At 32.6% G+C, this 18,811-nt stretch overlaps 1 protein-coding gene across 1 annotated transcript; it reads right to left on the reverse strand.

Annotated features, from left to right (window-relative positions):
* Nucleotides 1-1,754: 1,754 nt before the first annotated feature.
* On the reverse strand, nucleotides 1,755-17,915 carry LOC110879800 (glutamate receptor 3.2). Its single transcript, XM_022128332.2, has 6 exons — nucleotides 17,508-17,915; nucleotides 15,267-16,588; nucleotides 11,305-11,582; nucleotides 5,963-5,994; nucleotides 5,472-5,866; nucleotides 1,755-2,295 (listed from the first exon to the last, which is right to left on the reverse strand). The coding sequence occupies exons 1-6, from the start codon at nucleotides 17,758-17,760 to the stop codon at nucleotides 1,888-1,890; spliced, it is 2,688 nt and encodes an 895-aa protein (XP_021984024.1). The 5' UTR covers nucleotides 17,761-17,915; the 3' UTR covers nucleotides 1,755-1,887.
* Nucleotides 17,916-18,811: the final 896 nt, after the last annotated feature.

Here is an 18,811-nt window from a genome sequence, read left to right on the forward strand (position 1 = left end):
AAATTCCAAAAAAAATATCTCTCTTTTACTACTAACGTTTTGCACGTTAAGGTTGTTTGTAGAATAACCTTACTATGGTTAAAACTAGGTTAGAACCCTGTGTATTATATGAGTTGAATAAATGTAATTTAATATACTAAATTATAAAATAATGTATCTTTAACACTCTCGTTTATTATTTATTATGATGGTTGAATAAATGAAATTTTATATATTACGTAAAAAAAATATATCCTTAAGAAACTCGTGTATTGTACACGTTGAAAAAATGTAATTTTGTAAATTAAATGATAAAAATAAAAATGTTATATTTTAAAAAGCCCATTGTATTGTTGGAGTTGAATAAATGTAATTTTGCATACCAAATAATAAAAAGTTATATATCTTTACAAATCTCGTGTATTACACGAGTTGAATAAATGTAACTTTGTATACTAAATAATAAATAGTTACATCTTAAAAAAAAGACTAACGTATATCCTCGATACATGATGGATCGGGTGATTGCGGAGATAGTTCTTGAAACGAAGATACAATAATCAAACATGTTTTTTAAGAAGCAAATCAACAACTATTTAAGTGATAAAATGTTGGTATCAATTAAGACAATTTGATTAATAAATTATGTAATAAAGTCGATATAATTTTTTTAGTAATGAAAATAAAAAAATACATAAATACAAAGTTTGGTTTTCGTGATTAATAACTTGGTTCATTTAAACATATCTTAAATTAATAATTTAAATTTAAGGATAATATTTTATTAGAAAAATAGAAGTACCTATTTGAAATTCAAAATATGATAAGATTTAATATTAATTCATTAATTAAGATAAGTTATGTACGAAAGAAGGCGAGAAAATAAAAAATTAGATAGCTTTTAATGAATGACACATCCCTCCATATTAAATTACTTTATTATAGAAATATAGATATAAAGATAAATATATATTATATAAAACATCAATCTTTAAAAAGTTAAAAAGTATACACTTTAAAACATGAATAAGTTAAAGCAATAAAAAAGTAAATAAAAGTACATTTAAGCAGTTCAACATAAGCAATGGTAAAGATACAAAGACATCCATCAAAACCGGTCTCCCTATTCGGAGCGGTGTGGCCAGTGCCGCCGCCATTGGGGTCAACGAGATGTTCAGCCGAAAGTTACCTAAGTCAGAATTGATGCTGGCAGCGGAAGCGGAGTTATTAGGTTATCACGCTGATAACGTTGCTTCGGCGATCATGCGTGGGTTTGTGTTGATTAGAAGTTAAATTATGATCCGTTAGAATTGTTTCTCTAAAGTCCCCATTGGAAAAAGGAATTATGGGTTGTGTCGTCCGATAGAATAGTTGAAGTGAGGCGTGATGTTTTGATACCCGGGATGGAAGGGGTTAAGAAGGCCGGGGCGTATGGGTGAACCATAAGTGGGTCGGGGCTGACGGTGGTGGCGGTGATAGATGATGAAGAGAGGGGGATGGAGATTGGAGTGTATTAAATTTGTTTTTTTGAACAACCAACTAACTTACCGGATAAGCATCCCGGGATGCCCTCAATCAAGCAAATGCATCCCCTCCTCCATGACAATCAGAGTTGGATGTATACCCGAGCCACCAAGCCACCAGTTCCGGTCAGATTGGAGTGTTAGGGTGTATTAAATTTGTACATGGTTAAAATGCCTCCCCCTTATACTTTTGAATCGGTGGAGGAAGTATTGAAAAGTGTATAAAAGGGTGAGGAGTGCGTGTGTTGGTACAAAGGAGGAAAATTATACACACAAGTATCTTGCAAGTTAGCAAGTTACACCAACTATGATTCGTTTATGTTAAGGCTATAAGATATACCAGCAATAGACATTTGGGTTCGATCACTTATTCACATTTTACTCTTCATCTAACTCGGCATGAATTCGGTTTGACCTTATATGTGGACCTCTCCCTCTTTCTCTTTAGCGTGTTCTTTGATGCCATTTCTTTCTCATCTACAAATAATAAAAACCTACGCACCGCATGGGACCCGCTTCTTAAAGACTGGTCCTGGAGGTCCGAATAGTGTTTTTTGAACTTATGAAGGATCATGCAAAAGTATATAAGGAGGGCCAGAGCACAAAGAACTCCAAGGATGAGAAACGGTCCACATAAGCTTTTTAGTTGGATTTGTTCCGAGTCCAAATTTTGTGGGTTGCAAGTTTTTCTCTTGAGCCAATAGTTGTGAATCTTTTGAAGCTCACCATTGTCAAATAATTTTAGTATGGCAGTTGACATATCAATAGCTAACTGGGAGTCCCTTGGAAATGCCTGAAAAAGGTCAACATAATCTTGACTATTAAGTTTAACCTTACCATTTTAAACTTGAATTCAACATTAATATAATAACTTAACGAAAATTATCATGACACGCATTATTTAGTATGAATTATGATCTAGTGTAAATTTTGGTTCTTATCCGAAACAAAGAATTGAGCTTTACCATTCACATCAAGAATTACAAAGTTTGACCTTTAAAGTCAAAACAACAGCTACAGTGATTACAAGAGGCTGCAATTTCTATTTATATAATTATAGGGTTTGCAAACCTTAAACAAGCCTGAGCTCATATTAAGGCTCCTTAAATAAACGAGCTCATGCACAAGCTTCATATATCTATCTTCGCTACTCGCGAGCCTAAATGAACTTACCATTTACAAACTATAAATTTATAACAAAGTTGTGCTATATGTTGTTGTAATATAGGCTTTGGGAATTTTTCAAAAAACTTTTGTATTTTTTCACTTTTAACCCTAAGATTTTAATCTCTTGCATTTTACTCCTTTGACTTTTTTACTTTTACCAAAAAGCTTTTCGTCTTTTACAATTCAACCCCCAGCACTTTTTTGTTTTCAACTTTGGGCCCCCATACTTTTCATCTTTCATAAGTTTTTCGTTTTAAGTTTTGTTATAAATTTTTTCGAGTCAACACGCCACATGTGTCTAGGATTCAACGTTTTTTTTCCTGTTTTTTTCCCATTTGACAGGCAGTCGCAACACGTCTATTTTTCTTCATTTGACAAGTTCGTCGCAACATGCATGTCCTAGATCGACTTAGTTATTTTTTTCTACGTTTTACATTTATGTCTAATTTTTTTGAATTAACACGCTGCAACGGGCGTACGTGATTCAACGATTTTACGGCTGTTTTTTGTTCGGTATTATTTTTTACCTTTTTATTTATTTTAGTTTTACAAGCTCTTCTGATGTTGGTGGTTGTTGGTAGTGTTGTGGCATTAGTGCTACTTGGCACGATTTTACGAACATATTTAACCTATGAAGTTTTTTACTAATAATTTGTTTCGAGTTTACAACTATATCTCTTTTACTTAAGAAAAACTAATTTTTATGTGCATATTTTTATGTGCGTGTCGATATAAATTCGATTTGCTCTACGTTTCGACGTAAACTTTTTATGGCAACAATTAAGTAGTATGAGGTCTGAACTATTAAGAGACAGTATAATGCTTAACCGTTCAGAGACAAATGTCTGAACAATTCAGATTATAGGTCTTAACCATTGAGAATCGGTATAATAATTAATCATTCAGATGCAAATGTCTGAACCATTCAGATGCAAATGATGCAAATGTCTGAAACATTCAGACATTTACTCACGAAACAAACAGTATGAATCATGAAGTGTTGAACTAGTAAAAGGTCTGAACCATTCAGACCCTCATTAAGAGGTAAACAAACAGCCCCTTAATTATTAACTAGCTCATGCCGGCTGAATTTGTAAGCCCCGGCCGCAACGCGGCGGGGTCTTACATCTAGTTTATATAATTTTATTTATTATAGTAGATATATATTTGCATAAAATTATAATTATATATAAAACTAGGTTAGAACCCCGTGTATTACACGGGTTGAATAAATGTAATTTTATATATTAAATAACAAAAACTTATATCTTTATGAACCTTTTATATTGTACGGGTTAAATAAATGTAATTTTATATATCAAATAATAAAAAAGTTATATCTTTAAAAATCATGTGTATTACACAGATTAAAGAAATGTAATCGTGTATACTAAATACTAAAAATGTCATATCTTTAAAAAAAAACCCATATATAATCGGGTTAAAAAATCTACCAAATAATAAAAAATTACATCCTTAAAAACCCCGTATATTACACGTGTTGAATAGATATTAAAAAGAGTTATATGTTTAAAACCCATGTGTATTACACAGATTAAATAAATGCATTTTTGTATATTAAATACTAAAACGTCGTATCTTTAAAAAACCCGTGTATAGTCGGGTTGAAAACTCTACCAAATAATAAAAAAACTAAAAACCCGTGTATAGTCGGGTTGAAAAATCTACTAAATAATAAAAAAATTATATCCTAAATAAATGTAATTTTGTATATTAAATACTAAAAACGTCGTATCTTTAAAAAAAAACTCGTGTATAGTCGGGTTGAAAAATCTACCAAATTATAATAAAAAAATATATCCTTAAAAACCTTGCGTTTTTCTCGAGTTGAATAAACGTAATTTTGTATACCAAATAATAAAAAAAGTTATGTTTTTAAATAATTAGGATAACATTTAATATTAATTTATTATTTATATATTTAATATAAGATAAGTAGATAAGAGAGGTATTTGTTTTAAGAATATATTAAATTAACAATTTAGATTTGAGGATAATATTTTATTAAAGTATGATAAGATTTAATATTAATTTATTATTTATTTATTTAGATAAATATAAATTTGAGGATACCTTCAATAAATGACACGTGTCCAAAAATTAGTTTATTTTATTATAGTAGTTAGATTATGATAAAACAACTCTTTAGTAAATTTGATGTATATAAAAGGTTACGATTATAGACATATTTATTTTTTTATAATATAAATACATAATAATTAAACATATAATAGCAAGTAATTCACGAGCTGAGCTCGAGTTTGGGCGGGTTCGGGCTCAGCTCGTTTACACCCCTAATTTTATCCTATATCAGTAATCATCATCATAGTACTTAGTAAATCCCACCAATAACAAAACCTAAGGTAGGGTCTGAGAAGGGTAAGATGTAGACAATCTTATCTCTACCCCGTAGGAATAAAGAGACTTCTTCAAGTGAGACCCCCAGCTCGATAGTAGATTTGCATCAAGCCTTGGACATAAGGCAAATAACACTTAGCAATCGGGACAAAGGCCGATTAGTGCATGTACCCTTTTATGCATGATGCATGACTATCAACGCCACCACATGATGCGTGACTAACCGTCCGCTTCTTTTAACGTTATTTTTACGAAATTAGTAAAATAACGTTAAAAAATAGTGCAATTTCACTTTTGTCCCCAAGGGACCACACATATATACATTATATGCGCACACCGCAAGCGGGACGTTTATCCTATATTAGTAAAATGGTCAAAAATACTATAAACTGAAAAAAGTCATGTATGAAGGGAGATACTTACAAATCCCCAACTGCTTTTAGTGAACTCTTCACCAACAACTTGAAACCCACAGTTATCTGCAAGGAAAAGATCGATGTAGGGCCTTTCATCCACAATAGCTGCAACTATTCCTGCCTTGAGTTTCTCAGCATATTCTTGTGGGGAACCAAGAGCCATAAGTCTTGATCTTGGAATGTTTAGTTCTTCCATCATATAATTCTCAGCAAATGATCCTACTTGAAACCCAATTCGCTCACTGGTCAAGATCAATGAATCAATTCCTTGGATTGGAGATGAAAGTTGTTGAACAGTTAAAATTGAGGAAAGGCTAGCGGTGTAACTTGAGGTGACGATGAGAACCACAAAAAGCCAGATGCTGAGAACCAATCGACCTAGGCTGCTCACCATGCTTTCTTCTGAAAATTTAAAATGTTGTCTGTTATATATGAAACATAACCCGAACTGGCCCATTCATAAGTGAACGAGTTGAAAAAATTCAACTTCATACTTACTATGTGTGGTAAACAAAGTTGATGAGATGAACCTACAAAACATCAAGAACAAGGCATGTTGAGCTACAACCCAATAGCAGTTTTTAAGAAACTCAGAATTTTTTTGTACTTGTATGCAAAACATAGTGCTTGGGCACTCATGGCCTTCTAATTAAGATATGGGTTGATTTGGGTAAAATTTGTTTACTTATGGTTCATTTCATATTACACAAGTATTTAAATTATAGAGCAGGTCAATGTAAGTATATTCAAATCATACAATGGGCCAAAAGATTTACTCTTACAAAACTTGTAAAATATATATGCCTCCAAATGGGAAAGCACCACCCAGTGGCATTTCTCAGCCAGTTAACACCACTGATTGCTCGCCGGTACCACCACCGTCACCACTCACAACCATGGACACCACCTACAATATCATTTCCGCACATCCCCACTAGCCGTTAGGGGTGTTAGGTTTTAGGATATCCGAAACTTTCAGATAATGAATATTAATATCCGAAACTGTATCCGAAATTTCAGATATCGGATTCGGATATTTAAAAAGATATCCGAATTTATAAAAAAAAATCAAAAAATCCGTTTTGTGCATAGTTAAAATCAAACCTGTTTTCAATTTTTCTAATTTTCAACATTAAAAAAAACATTCATAAATCCATATTTGAATCCTATTATTTACTAGGGTGGAGATACAATAGGAAGTTTATTTGGCTAGGAAGGCTAGGAAGTGATCTTGACCATCCATTTAGTTAATCAAGGGCTAAGATTAAATGATTGAAATTGAAGAGAAAAAAAGAGGCGCGTGAGTTTGTTTAGAGACATTCTAGTCAGTCCAAGTCAATAGTTTCTCTCTCCTCCAATTCCCCCCATTTTTTAAACGTCAATAAGTCTTTCATACGACATTATTGTCACACCCCAACCGATGGCGGAATCATCGGGGCGCGGCACTGAGCGAAACAGATTGTTCAGAAGTTTCCACAACAACTATCATACAATTCAGTTATATAACACGTCCCATACCGTGTCCCAAATAATAACAAGTTATCATAGAAATCAACCAAACAATATGGGAACTGTCCCGACAACTCAAATTCTTAATTATTACAACCCAAAAGTAAATATTGTTTTAAGACCCCTAGACGACTACTGTGGATCTTACTGACTACAGGTGCCAGTGCAAGATCTACAGATAATTATGGCCCTGGAACAGGTACGTGGACACTGTCCTAAGGTCACAGGCTCCTAGAAGTTTATTATTGCCTCGCTTCCCTAGCACGCTAGTAGCTTAAACACCTGTCACATACGTTAAAATAAAAGTCAATACATATAATGTAAAGGTGAGTACACAAGTTTGATATAGCATATAGAGTTCGAATAGTTTACGCATAACCAAGCACGTACACAAGGGAAAACGATGCATGTAAATTATCAACATGGGACCATTGATACCAACGACTGCGGGTTGACTGTCCGAGACAGTTCGCAATACATGATTACCACCGTAATCCATGCAAGTAATTGTCCTTAGCAACCCCCGTGTGAACGGGTGCTGAGTCCAAACTATAGTACTATGTTGCTAAAGCAGGTAGATAGCACTCCACGTGTAAACATAATAAACAGCAATCATTTAGTCAAGTAGCACATGCAAATCGGTTAGCGTTCAAATAGTTTGTGTTGATTGTGATTTTGATAGTTTACGTATGTAACACCCAAAAGTGCTGAAAGCAAAAAGGGATCGAGTATACTCACAGTGGTTGATTGTGGATTGAAGGGAGCACTGAGAATAGGTTAGCCTGAATAGTTTTATAACACAACGATGAGTAACGCGGAAAAAGGTAAACAAAGGAAACTGGATCGGATAGGCCAATCGATCGGACAGCAGTTCGATCGAGTGGGCTGTTCGATTGGTTTGAAAGTCCGTTCGAACATCCATTCGATCGGCTGGCTGGCTCGATCGGCTGGTTCCTTCAAGTGGATTGTTTCTTCCTTTGATGTGAAGGATGTGTTTGTGTATGATGGCTTGTACTACCTTTCAAGTTGGTCGATCGAACTGCTGTTCGACCGGTTAGCCCAACCGATCGGTTAGCACTTTGTTGTTTCCAAGTATGTCACTCGATCGGTTGGTATGTTCGATCGGGTGACATTCCAATGCTTTGAAAAGTCTAAGTGTTTGAAAGTATAGTATCTCATGATCCGAGCAGTAGTGATTACAATCGAGTGGCATAGTCGATCGAACAGTACCTCGTCAATACTACACTTTGTGAGTTGGTGGGTCTAAGTGCTAGTCGATCGGTTAGCCTAACCGATCGGCTGGCATAGTCGTCCGGTTGGGCTGTTCGATCGAACAGCCTAGCCGTTCGGCCAGCTTCTCGATTTGGTTAACTTATCACCTAACACTTGGTTATTCCCGTTGTTCGTTGGTGTTTTAGAGATATTTTGACTACGAGTTGAACCACAAAACTGAAGTCCCTATTTAGCCTACTGACTTGAGCAGGAATCACCCAAACTCGGTCAGAGACGGTTTGGAACCCAAGTTTAAGTTTAACCCGGAATCGGTATATCTCTTGGTAGAACCCGAATCTTGAACCATGTGTTTGTTTAGGTCGATTTGTAAATCGGTTCAAGTCTCGTTTTCATCTTCTTGAGTGTAAAAGAGTTGAAAGATAGATGAAAACCCATCTTCCAATCCTTTTCCACCGTGAAATGTTAAGATCTATGGAAGATTTTAGGTTATTGATGTGGAAATCGGTTAGATCTAGCTTATTCATGGTTGAATGAAGTCAAGAACATGAAGTTCTTGATGAACACCAAGAACACCATGATGACATCACTCAAGAACGCCTAGATCTTGGTGATTTCATGGATGAAATTCAGATTTTGAAAGATAGAAAGGTGGAGAATCGATCAATGAACAAAAACGTACAAAGATTAGAGTGAAATACTTACAGGTTTGAGAGAAATCTTGGATTTAGTGAGAAGAAGAGGCTGGTCGGTCAGAACTTTTCCAAAAGTGGAAAGTTTGACAAAGACAGCCCTATTTATAGGCTTCCAAAAGAGGAAAGGTCAGCTGATCGAACAGCATTCCTGATCGAGTAGCTGTCCGATCGAACAGTCCTGTTCGATCGGCTAGCCTGTTCGATCAGGTTGCCCTGTTCGATCGGCTAGCCTGTTCGATTAGGTTGCCCTGTTCGAACGGCTTACCTGATTTTGAGTGTCTCGCGACGATTTTCGATATTTCGAGTTCGATGAACGATGATTTGAGGATGATAGAATTCCTAATCAAATTACTTTTAGTCCCAGCTATTATATCTAACATGCAAGCATCCTTACAACTTGTTTCCAAAGTCGGTTTCGATTGAGTTTGATTCACCTTCGAGTCTTGATTGATTTGATTGATTCACCACACACTTTAACATAAGAATAAACATGCACAAATAACACATAAGACACACACACACGTATAAAAAGTACTAAAATCCCCACACTTGCGTTTGATGATTGATTTGATTAGCTTGATTATTGATTGACTAACTTTATTGCGTTGTTACTTCCTATCACTCACAGTCGGTCGCTGATTCTCAGTTCGATTATCGGTCGATTAGTTTAATTATACAACACTTACTCCAAATAATACGAAAATCAAAATGAAACTAAAATGAAACTAATCTTTAATTCCAATAACAGTCAACACTTGACTTTGACTTTGACTTTTGGAAAACACGGGGTGTTACAATTATTTTTTTATAAAAACTGCACCAAAAAAACGAGCGTTTTTTTATCTTTAAAACGAGTATACTATTGCTATATTTTAAAAAAAATTTAAAAACCCAGTTGCGTAAAACGCAATAGAAAAACCTCCAGTTAAATAAAACGCAATGAAAAAAACCTAAAAAATGACATTTTTCTAAAACGCAATGCACCAAAAACACAAAGAAATGTCTTATTTGTAAAACGCAATGGCCAGAAAACACAAAGAAATGTCTTATTTCTAAAACGCAATTGACTAAAAAACAAAAGAAATTGTTCTCTGTAAAACGCAATGGAGTGAAAACATATAAAAATGTGTTTTACCTAAAACGCAATGCACCAAAAACACAAAGAAATGTCTTAGTTATAAAACGCAATGGCCAGAAAACACTTAAAAATGTCTCATTTCTAAAACGTAAAGGCCTAAAAAACAAAAGAAAGTGTTATCTGTAAAACGCAATGGACTGAAAACACCTAAAAATGTGTTTTACCTAAAACGCAATGGCTAAAAACACTTTAAAAATGTGTTTTACCTAAAACGCAATGACTAAAGACACTTAAAAAATGTGTTTTTTCTAAAACGCAATCAACCCCAGCGAGGGGCTCTGCCCCTTGGACCCCGCCAAGGGCTGCCGCCCTCGGACCCCCGCCAAGATCGTAAAACTCAATGACTAAATCAAAAACCTAGATCGTGAAAATGAAATTAAAGAATTTCTTACATGGATCAAAGTCGATTTCTTCATCAATTGACGAAATTTGAATGATAGAAACACTTATCAGCGATTGAATCGAACAGATCAAGTGATTATCTTCAAAATCACGGGAAAAACGAGATTTTGAATGAAATTAAACTGGGTTTTCTTAAAAAAAAAAAAAAAAAAAAAAAAAAAAAAAAAAAAAAAAAAGCTGAAGAACACGTTGATCGGGTGTTTGAATCATAGATTGATGACGAAAATTGCACTATAATGTAGTGATTATTGAGATAGTAAGTGAAGAAAAGGTTGGAGATGGTGGGTTTTGAAAATGGTGGGTTTTAAAGTAACTGGGGAGAAGAAGGAAGAAGAAAGGATGAGATTGACTAAAATACTCTTTATCTTTATTTTAAAATTTGCCACATGTCATAATTATATTGTTTCCTATCCTTCCTAGCCAAAATAAACTTTCTATTTGATCTTTTCCCTTATTTACTATCAATAACTATATGTAAACTAAAAATAGTACTCATGGAATATATATTAACTATTTTTTGTAGTCCGATTATCCGAAATTTTTAGAAATCCATGTCTGAATCCCAAAAATTTGGATACCTGATTATCAGATATCCAAAATTTCGATTATTTTAGATACGGATTATTGGTATTTCGGATTCAAATTTTTTTGAATACCCCTACTAGCTGTCACAAAAGAGTGGCCATTTTGACTTTTTTTTTCTTTCTAAATTGACTCTTTTCATCACCAATCCATTTTGTCTAAAAACATTTTAATCCGTTACCACCCGTTTTGCCTGGCTTAGTTCCAACCCAAACTGATTTACCTAGGCCACCAACTTTGCAGCTCAAAAGAAAACATACAATATCAAAATCTATACTACTCACCAGAAGATGGTGACTATTTGTTGCTTTGGTGGGCCCCTAAATTCGTCGTTCCTCCCGTGTTCCAATATCCACACAACAATTCCAACTATGACAAAGAAAACCGTGGTGACGATCCACAGTTGTAGAGTAAACGGACGCAAGAAAACCCAAGCACTCGAGTCTAGTTTCTTTATAGGAACCATTACAACTAAACCAGATTCTACATATGGTTGTGTGAAGTCAACAACCTTTGTACGGTTAGCGGTGATTGAAATATCGCCAACAACAACATCAAAGACCTGCATAAATGGGAAATATTATATTTGGAAATATCATAAAATGCAAGGGTAAATTACACTTTGTGTCGTTTATGTATTACAAAAAGAGTTAATTACACAAATGGGTCCTGTGGTTTATACATAATTTCGCCTTTGGGTACTAACTTCTTTTTTTAACAGGTTTAGGTTCTATGGTTTCAATTTTGTAACACCTTTGGGTACTAATATCAAAATTAGTTAATTAATGACTAAAATACCCTTGCATTTTTTTAAGTTTATCAATGTAACACATTTGGGTACTAACACCTAATTTTATTTAAGTTTAAATCAATTTTACAAAATCTATTTATTTTTTTTATTTTCATTATTTTATTATATCTCTTAATTAACATAAACTCTATTTATTTTTTATTTTCATATTTTTATTAAATTTCTTATTTAACATAAAATCTACTTGTTACACCATTATTTTTTTAAATAGATTTTTTTAAAAAAATCTACTAGCTATATAGTTTTATGTAAATTAAATTTTCGTTTTCAATTTTGGATTGAAATGATTGATAATAATAAATATCTTTCATGTAAAAAAAATTAAGCCTTTTTTTAACTTGTTTTTTTGTTCATTTACATTTTACTATTTTAGAAAGATATTCAATTTACATAAAACTATATAGCTAAGTATTTTAGATAAAACTATATAGCTAGGTATTTTAGATAAAACTAAAAAAATTAAGTCTTTTTTTAACTCGTTTTTTTTTTTGTAAAATAGATATTTAATTTACATAAAACTGTATAGCTAGTAGATTTTACTGGTGCAACTAGTAGATTTTATGTAAATTAAATATCTTTCTAAAATAGTAAAATATAAATGAACAAAAAACGAGTTAAAAATGGCTTAATTTTTTTTACATGAAAGATATTTATTATTATTATTATTATTATTATTATTATTATTATCAATAATATATATCCAAAATTCAAAATGAGTAAGGTTTACATTATTTAAAACTAGTAAGAAATTTAATTTACATAAAACTATATAGCTAGTAGATTTTATTTAAAAATATCTATTTAAAAAAATACTGGTGTAACAAGTAGATTTTACATTAAATAAGAAATTTAATAAAAATATGAAAATAAAAAAATAAATAGACTTTATGTTAATTAAAAGATATAATAAAAAGATGAAAATAAAAAAAATAAATAGATTTTGTAAAATTGATTTAAACTTAAATAAAATTAGGTGTTAGTACCCAAATGTGTTACATTGATAAACTTAAAAAAATGCAAGGGTATTTTAGTCATTAATTAACTAATTTTGGTGTTAGTACCTAAAGGTGTTACAAAACTGAAACCATAGAACCTAAACCTGTTAAAATAAAAAGTTAATACCCAAAGACGAAATTATGTATAAACCACAGGACCCATTTGTGTCATTAACTCATTACAAAAATTATGAAACGTGACCTTTAAAAAAATAAGAGTTAAATGTCATTTTAGTTCCTGTGGTTTGGGCCATTTCGCCAGTTTAGTCCAAAGGTTTCATTTTTCACCTGTGCGTCCAAAAAGGCTTCACCATTGCCATTTTAATTCATTGGAATAATGGATTTTAATAATCCAAACTATTAGCCGCTGTCATGCAACGGTCTCAACTTCAAAAATAACCAGTGGTGATCCCACCTTTTCAAATATTGTAAACTAATGTACCTTTACTAATAGAACCGTAATTTCTTTTTGTCCCCTTATCTTTTTCAGTTTAGTAAAAGTCCACTGGTTTACAATATATGAAAAGCTGGGACCACCGCTGGCTATTTTTGAAGTTGGAACCGTTGCTGGCCAACTTCTAATAGTTAGGATTATTAAAATCCATTATTCCTAATTCATTGGGTTAACTTCATCCATTTTTCTGTTAACGAGAAGGGCAATTCATTCATTTTATATATAATTCTGTCAACTAGAAAGACAATTCAGCCGTATAAAATGACCAACTTGCCCTTCTTGTTAACAGAAATAATGTATAAAGTTAACCCAGTGGACTAAAATGGTAACGGTGAAAACCTTTTTGGACCCACATGCGAAAAATGAAACCTTTGGACTAAACTGACAAAATGATCCAAACTACATGGATTAAAATGACATTTAGCTCAAAAAATAATTACAGATTATGTCTAAAAACATCATGTTACATAATATTTTATGTCCATATAAGCTAAATGAGTTATTAATCTTACTTAGCTTGGATCAAGGCAAGGACAATATTGTCCTTTCACATACCATAAAGGACATAAATCATAATTATTCAGTTAGTTATTATCTTTCACATACCATAAAGGGCATAAATCATAATTATTCAGTTAGTTATTATTAAGGACACAATATATATATATATATATATATATATATATATATATATATATATATATATGTTGCATATAAACACTTATAGAAACTAAGTCGTCTTTTATTTATTTTAGTTAACTGTTTTATATAAATTCCTAAATTTTAAATAATTAATTGAATTAATTATTTTTACTATCAAACCTAATCAAATAATTATTTTAATTATTCATAGGAAGTTAAGTCATATTTATACACCGAATACGATTTAGATTTTATAGGTGTTTATATAGGAAATAATAATGAATAATTAAACCTTTATTTTTTTTAAAATTAACTAATTTATAGGAAGTTGAGTTATATTTTATAAATATTTTTATAAACCGAATACGACTTAGTTTTTATAAGTGTTTATATAAAACAATATATATATATATATATATATATATATGAATTAATATTAAATAATTAAACTTTATATATATATATATATATATATATATATATATATATGAAATTTATAGGAATTCGAGTCATATTTGACGAATAAATATAATATGACTCAAATTAATATGTCATAAATTCCTATAACTTTTATATATATATATATATATATATATATATATTTAAATTATTTATTACTAGTTATATGTATTGTTTTATATAAACGTTCATAAAAACCAAGTCGTATTTGGTTTATAAAAATATTTATAAAAATGACTCAAATTCCTATAAAGTAGTTAATATTAAAAATAAAAAAAATTGAAAGTATAATTTTTATTATGTTTTCATATATAAACACTTATAAAATCTAATTCGTATTCGGTTTTTAAAATATTGACTCAAATTTGTGTGAAATTTTAAATAATTATTTGATTAGGTTTAATGGTAAAAATAAATAATTCAATTAACTATTTATAATTTAGGAATTTATTCAAAATAATTAACTAAAATAAATCGTATACGACTTAGTTTATAAGTGTTTATATAACACACACATATATATATATATATATATTAATATTAAATAATTACTTATAGATATTTACTTTTACTATTAACTAAAAGACAAAAATGCTTTTAAGAGTAACTTACACTTTGTATCCTTAATGTTAACTAATTGAATATGTTACAGTTTGTTTCCTTTATGGTATGTGAAAGAACAATATTGTCCTTGCCTTGATCTAATCTAACTAAGATAATTAACCCAGTTAGGTTAAAAGGACATATAATGTTTCATAACATGGTTGTTTTTTGACATAATCTGTAATTATTTTTTTAAAGGTCACGTTTTAGAATTTGTTTAATACATAAAGGACATGAAGGAAATTTACTCAAAAATGCAATATCGCATGATACTTTACTTACGTTGTGTGCAACTTTATTTAGAAGCTCGGTGTAGCTCGGTTTCGTGTGACCATCTCCAAATATAACAAACTCATAAGGAACTGGATATGGAATCAACTTTTGTGCAGCAAGAAAAACATCTATGCAAAAGCCACGAATTTCATTTGAACCGTTGACCTGTATACTAACTTCTTTAAAACTAGCACTGGCTCGAACGCCAATCCTTAGCGGTTTCCCATTATTTGAAAATTCCCATCCACGGGGCTTTTCTGTTGTGTTCCCGGGCCATACCACACTTCTTAAATGTTGATTAGAAGAAGAACGGTTCGATGGTTTTGCATAAAGAGTCTCTGGAGGCTGAACCGATAGCCCAGAGTGGTTCGACCAGTATCCAAGAAGCCAACTCTGGCCCCCAACCATATTAATTATATCAAAAGAAGGGTGGATCACAGACCGGTCAGGATTGAACCAAAGCGGGCCGGTGAGACCGGTCATATTAGTTTGCAATAAGTTGGTAAGCAACCGTTTTCCTCCATCAAAAATGCTAAGTCCTCCAAGATTCTTCCACCGAGGAGAATACTTAGAGAAAGAAACTTTTCCGCCTTTATTAAAAAACTTGTCAAGGGCGCGTGCAATCATCCAAACTGTATCGTAAGCATATAAACCATACGAGGTCAACCCGATCGACCCGTTACTCAAATTCTTCCACCGTCTTTCAAAATCCCGTTTTTTATCAGAATCTGGTATGTGGGGCCGAAGTGTGAGAACCCCTTGTATAACAGATGCATAATTAGAAGAAATACCAGTAGAATCCAAAACGGTTGATAGCCAAGTGGTTGCAATCCAAATATATCCTTTCTTCATCATGCCAAGCCTTTTAGCAGTTTCAAAAACAGAATGGCCCGTTCTAGAGTAAGTATGTAGGACAATAACACGGGATTCCATTGATCGAATGTTGACCAACACATTATGAATATCTTGTGGAGTTAATGAAGAGAAGGGTGGCAATGGTGCTTTGTAAGAAAGCTTACAACGTTTCTTCCATAGTTGATCACCTAATGTGTATATACTGTTCCTAAATTGGTCATCATCTGTGTATATGACAGTTACTTCTCCATAACGGAAATAACTGATAATTTCAGAAATGGCGGTCATCAGATAAAGATCGTTAGGGGCTGTTTGGATGAAATAAGGGTATTGAAGAGGTGAAAGTGAGGGGTCTAATGCTGTGAAGGATAAAAAGGGGACATGGAGTTCATTTGCAACATTTGAAAGTGCATGAGCCAACGTAGAACCGTATGGACCAATGACAGCCACGATATCAGCATTCATGTACTTCAATGCTGAAAAAATAACAATTATAAAACCAATAAAGAACTAGATATATCTCATATGTATCCTTATCATAGTTCTTAACAGCGAATAACAACAAACAGTGACAACAAGAGACCTATATGCCACATAGCGAATAGTGACAAATAGCGACCTCTATTTTATAAATAGTGATACACTGGAAAAAGAACTTTGAAAATTTATATATGTATATTATATCAAAATATCATGGTATATATGCTATTTTACATATAATCCAATCCAGTTATTCTATAGCTATATCTAATTGCTATTTACATCAAAAATAAAAAAAAAAATTGTCGCTATTTACGCTGTCAGTCGCTATAACCCAAATAGCGACACTTCATCGATTCCCTATATAGCACGCTATAGCGATCGCTATAGCCGCTATTGACAATTATGATCCTTATAGTAGCTTGTTTAGATGTACATTTTAAGGACTCATATTAAGGAATTATTAGTGAAATAAGGGTTTAGAGGTACCCCATGTTCGGATTTTTATGGCTAATCCTTTTTGTTAGACATGTTGCGTCATGTTGACTTATTTAACTCGTTTAATTAAAGGGGTCGTGAATCATGTTAACTACACTCAACTCTTTTACCAAAAATGATTTAATCAATTTAAAACTAAGATGTATATTTTGTAAGTTCAACCCATTTGCGACCCGTTAAACATATATATTAGGTGGTGTTTAGATTCATCAATTCGATCAAGCCACCAATGACCAAACCAACACGATTGCCACCCTATTAAAGCTAAAAGCTTTAAAGGAAGTAGCATAAAAAATTAAGGATGAAACAATATACATGAACTACTCAACTTCACTTTCAAGATCATTTTATAAATCTTTTAATTCCAAATTTCATAATTCTCAAACCTTGAAATTAAAAGAAAAAAAAAAACATTACCACCAATAATACCGAGAAAGCTATTGTGGTTCGCATCATGAATGGAAAGACTCAGTCTTTTCCCGGGCAAAACGTTGGGATCGGAGTTAACATCATCCACAGCTGCCTTCATGGCAATGGTTAAGACCTTCCCACTGACGGTGTTCACGTTTATAATGGCTCCAATGTTCACCGTATCCCTCTTCGAAAACGAGAACACAACTGAGAATACTAACACAAAAGCTAACATCACTAAACCCCTCATAATACTCATCAGAAAGGGGTGTTAAATAAAGACTGATGAGGAAAAGAATTGCTGAAATAATCAATATAAAACACAATTAAAGCAACAACAATAGTAAAAAAGCAGAAACCCATTAAGCAAAGTTAGCATCTTTTTGATATTCTGCCAGTGGCAAATGATTGGACGGAGGTTCATTGATGGTGAATTGTCATCTTAAAGCAACAAAAATAGCACAAAGCAGAAACCCATGAAGCAATCTTGGCATCCTTGATTAGGAAGTTAACTAAAAGGGAAAATAGCAAAAATGGCCAAGATTTGGTCAAACATTTCCAAAATGGCCAATGGAAACGTCTCCTAGAGACGCCACAAAAACCCTCAAACGTCTTGGCGGCTGATAATGAAACGCAGACACGTCTTAACGTCTTAGCTGAGAGGTTTCAGGCGGCTTGAGCCGTTTCCTCATGTTAGTCGGCTTGTAAGGTGTTAGAAGACTTAGCCGAGACGTTTCTGCATGGCTTGAGACGTTTCGACGCGGCTTGAGACGTTTCCTTGAAAAACTGAGGCGTTTGAGCCGTTTGAGACGTTTCACAAATTTCAAAAAAATTTTAAGACGTTTGCTTCAAATGTTGAGACGCTTTAGACGTCTGAGACGTTTCACAAATTTCAAAGTTGTTTTTAAGACGTTTTCAATAAAAGTTGAGACGTCTGAGACGTTTCACAAATTTCAAAGTTGTTTTTAAGACGTTTCACACATTTCAACCATGTTTTCTAGTTGTATCAAGTGTTTTTTTATAAAAAATTACTATGTGCACAACAGGTTTGAATAAACGAACCTGTTTTTTTGTTGCCCTATATATACAACCTATACAACCTCTTCTTCACCATATCCTCTACCCTATTATACGTTCAACATCTTCCCAAAATATCTTCACCTCTTTAGTGTTCACACCTTCAAAAAATGGACAGACCCCCTGAAAATTATATGTTCAAATTCAACAAAGATGATGTTTTCCGGAGCTTTACAATTGTAGTTGTTTGTCTTCGACAATAGTTGTCCGATGACACGGATGTCATCGGATTT

This window comes from Helianthus annuus, chromosome 1, assembly GCF_002127325.2.
Source record: "Helianthus annuus cultivar XRQ/B chromosome 1, HanXRQr2.0-SUNRISE, whole genome shotgun sequence".
In the NCBI taxonomy this organism is placed as follows: Eukaryota; Viridiplantae; Streptophyta; class Magnoliopsida; order Asterales; family Asteraceae; genus Helianthus; species Helianthus annuus.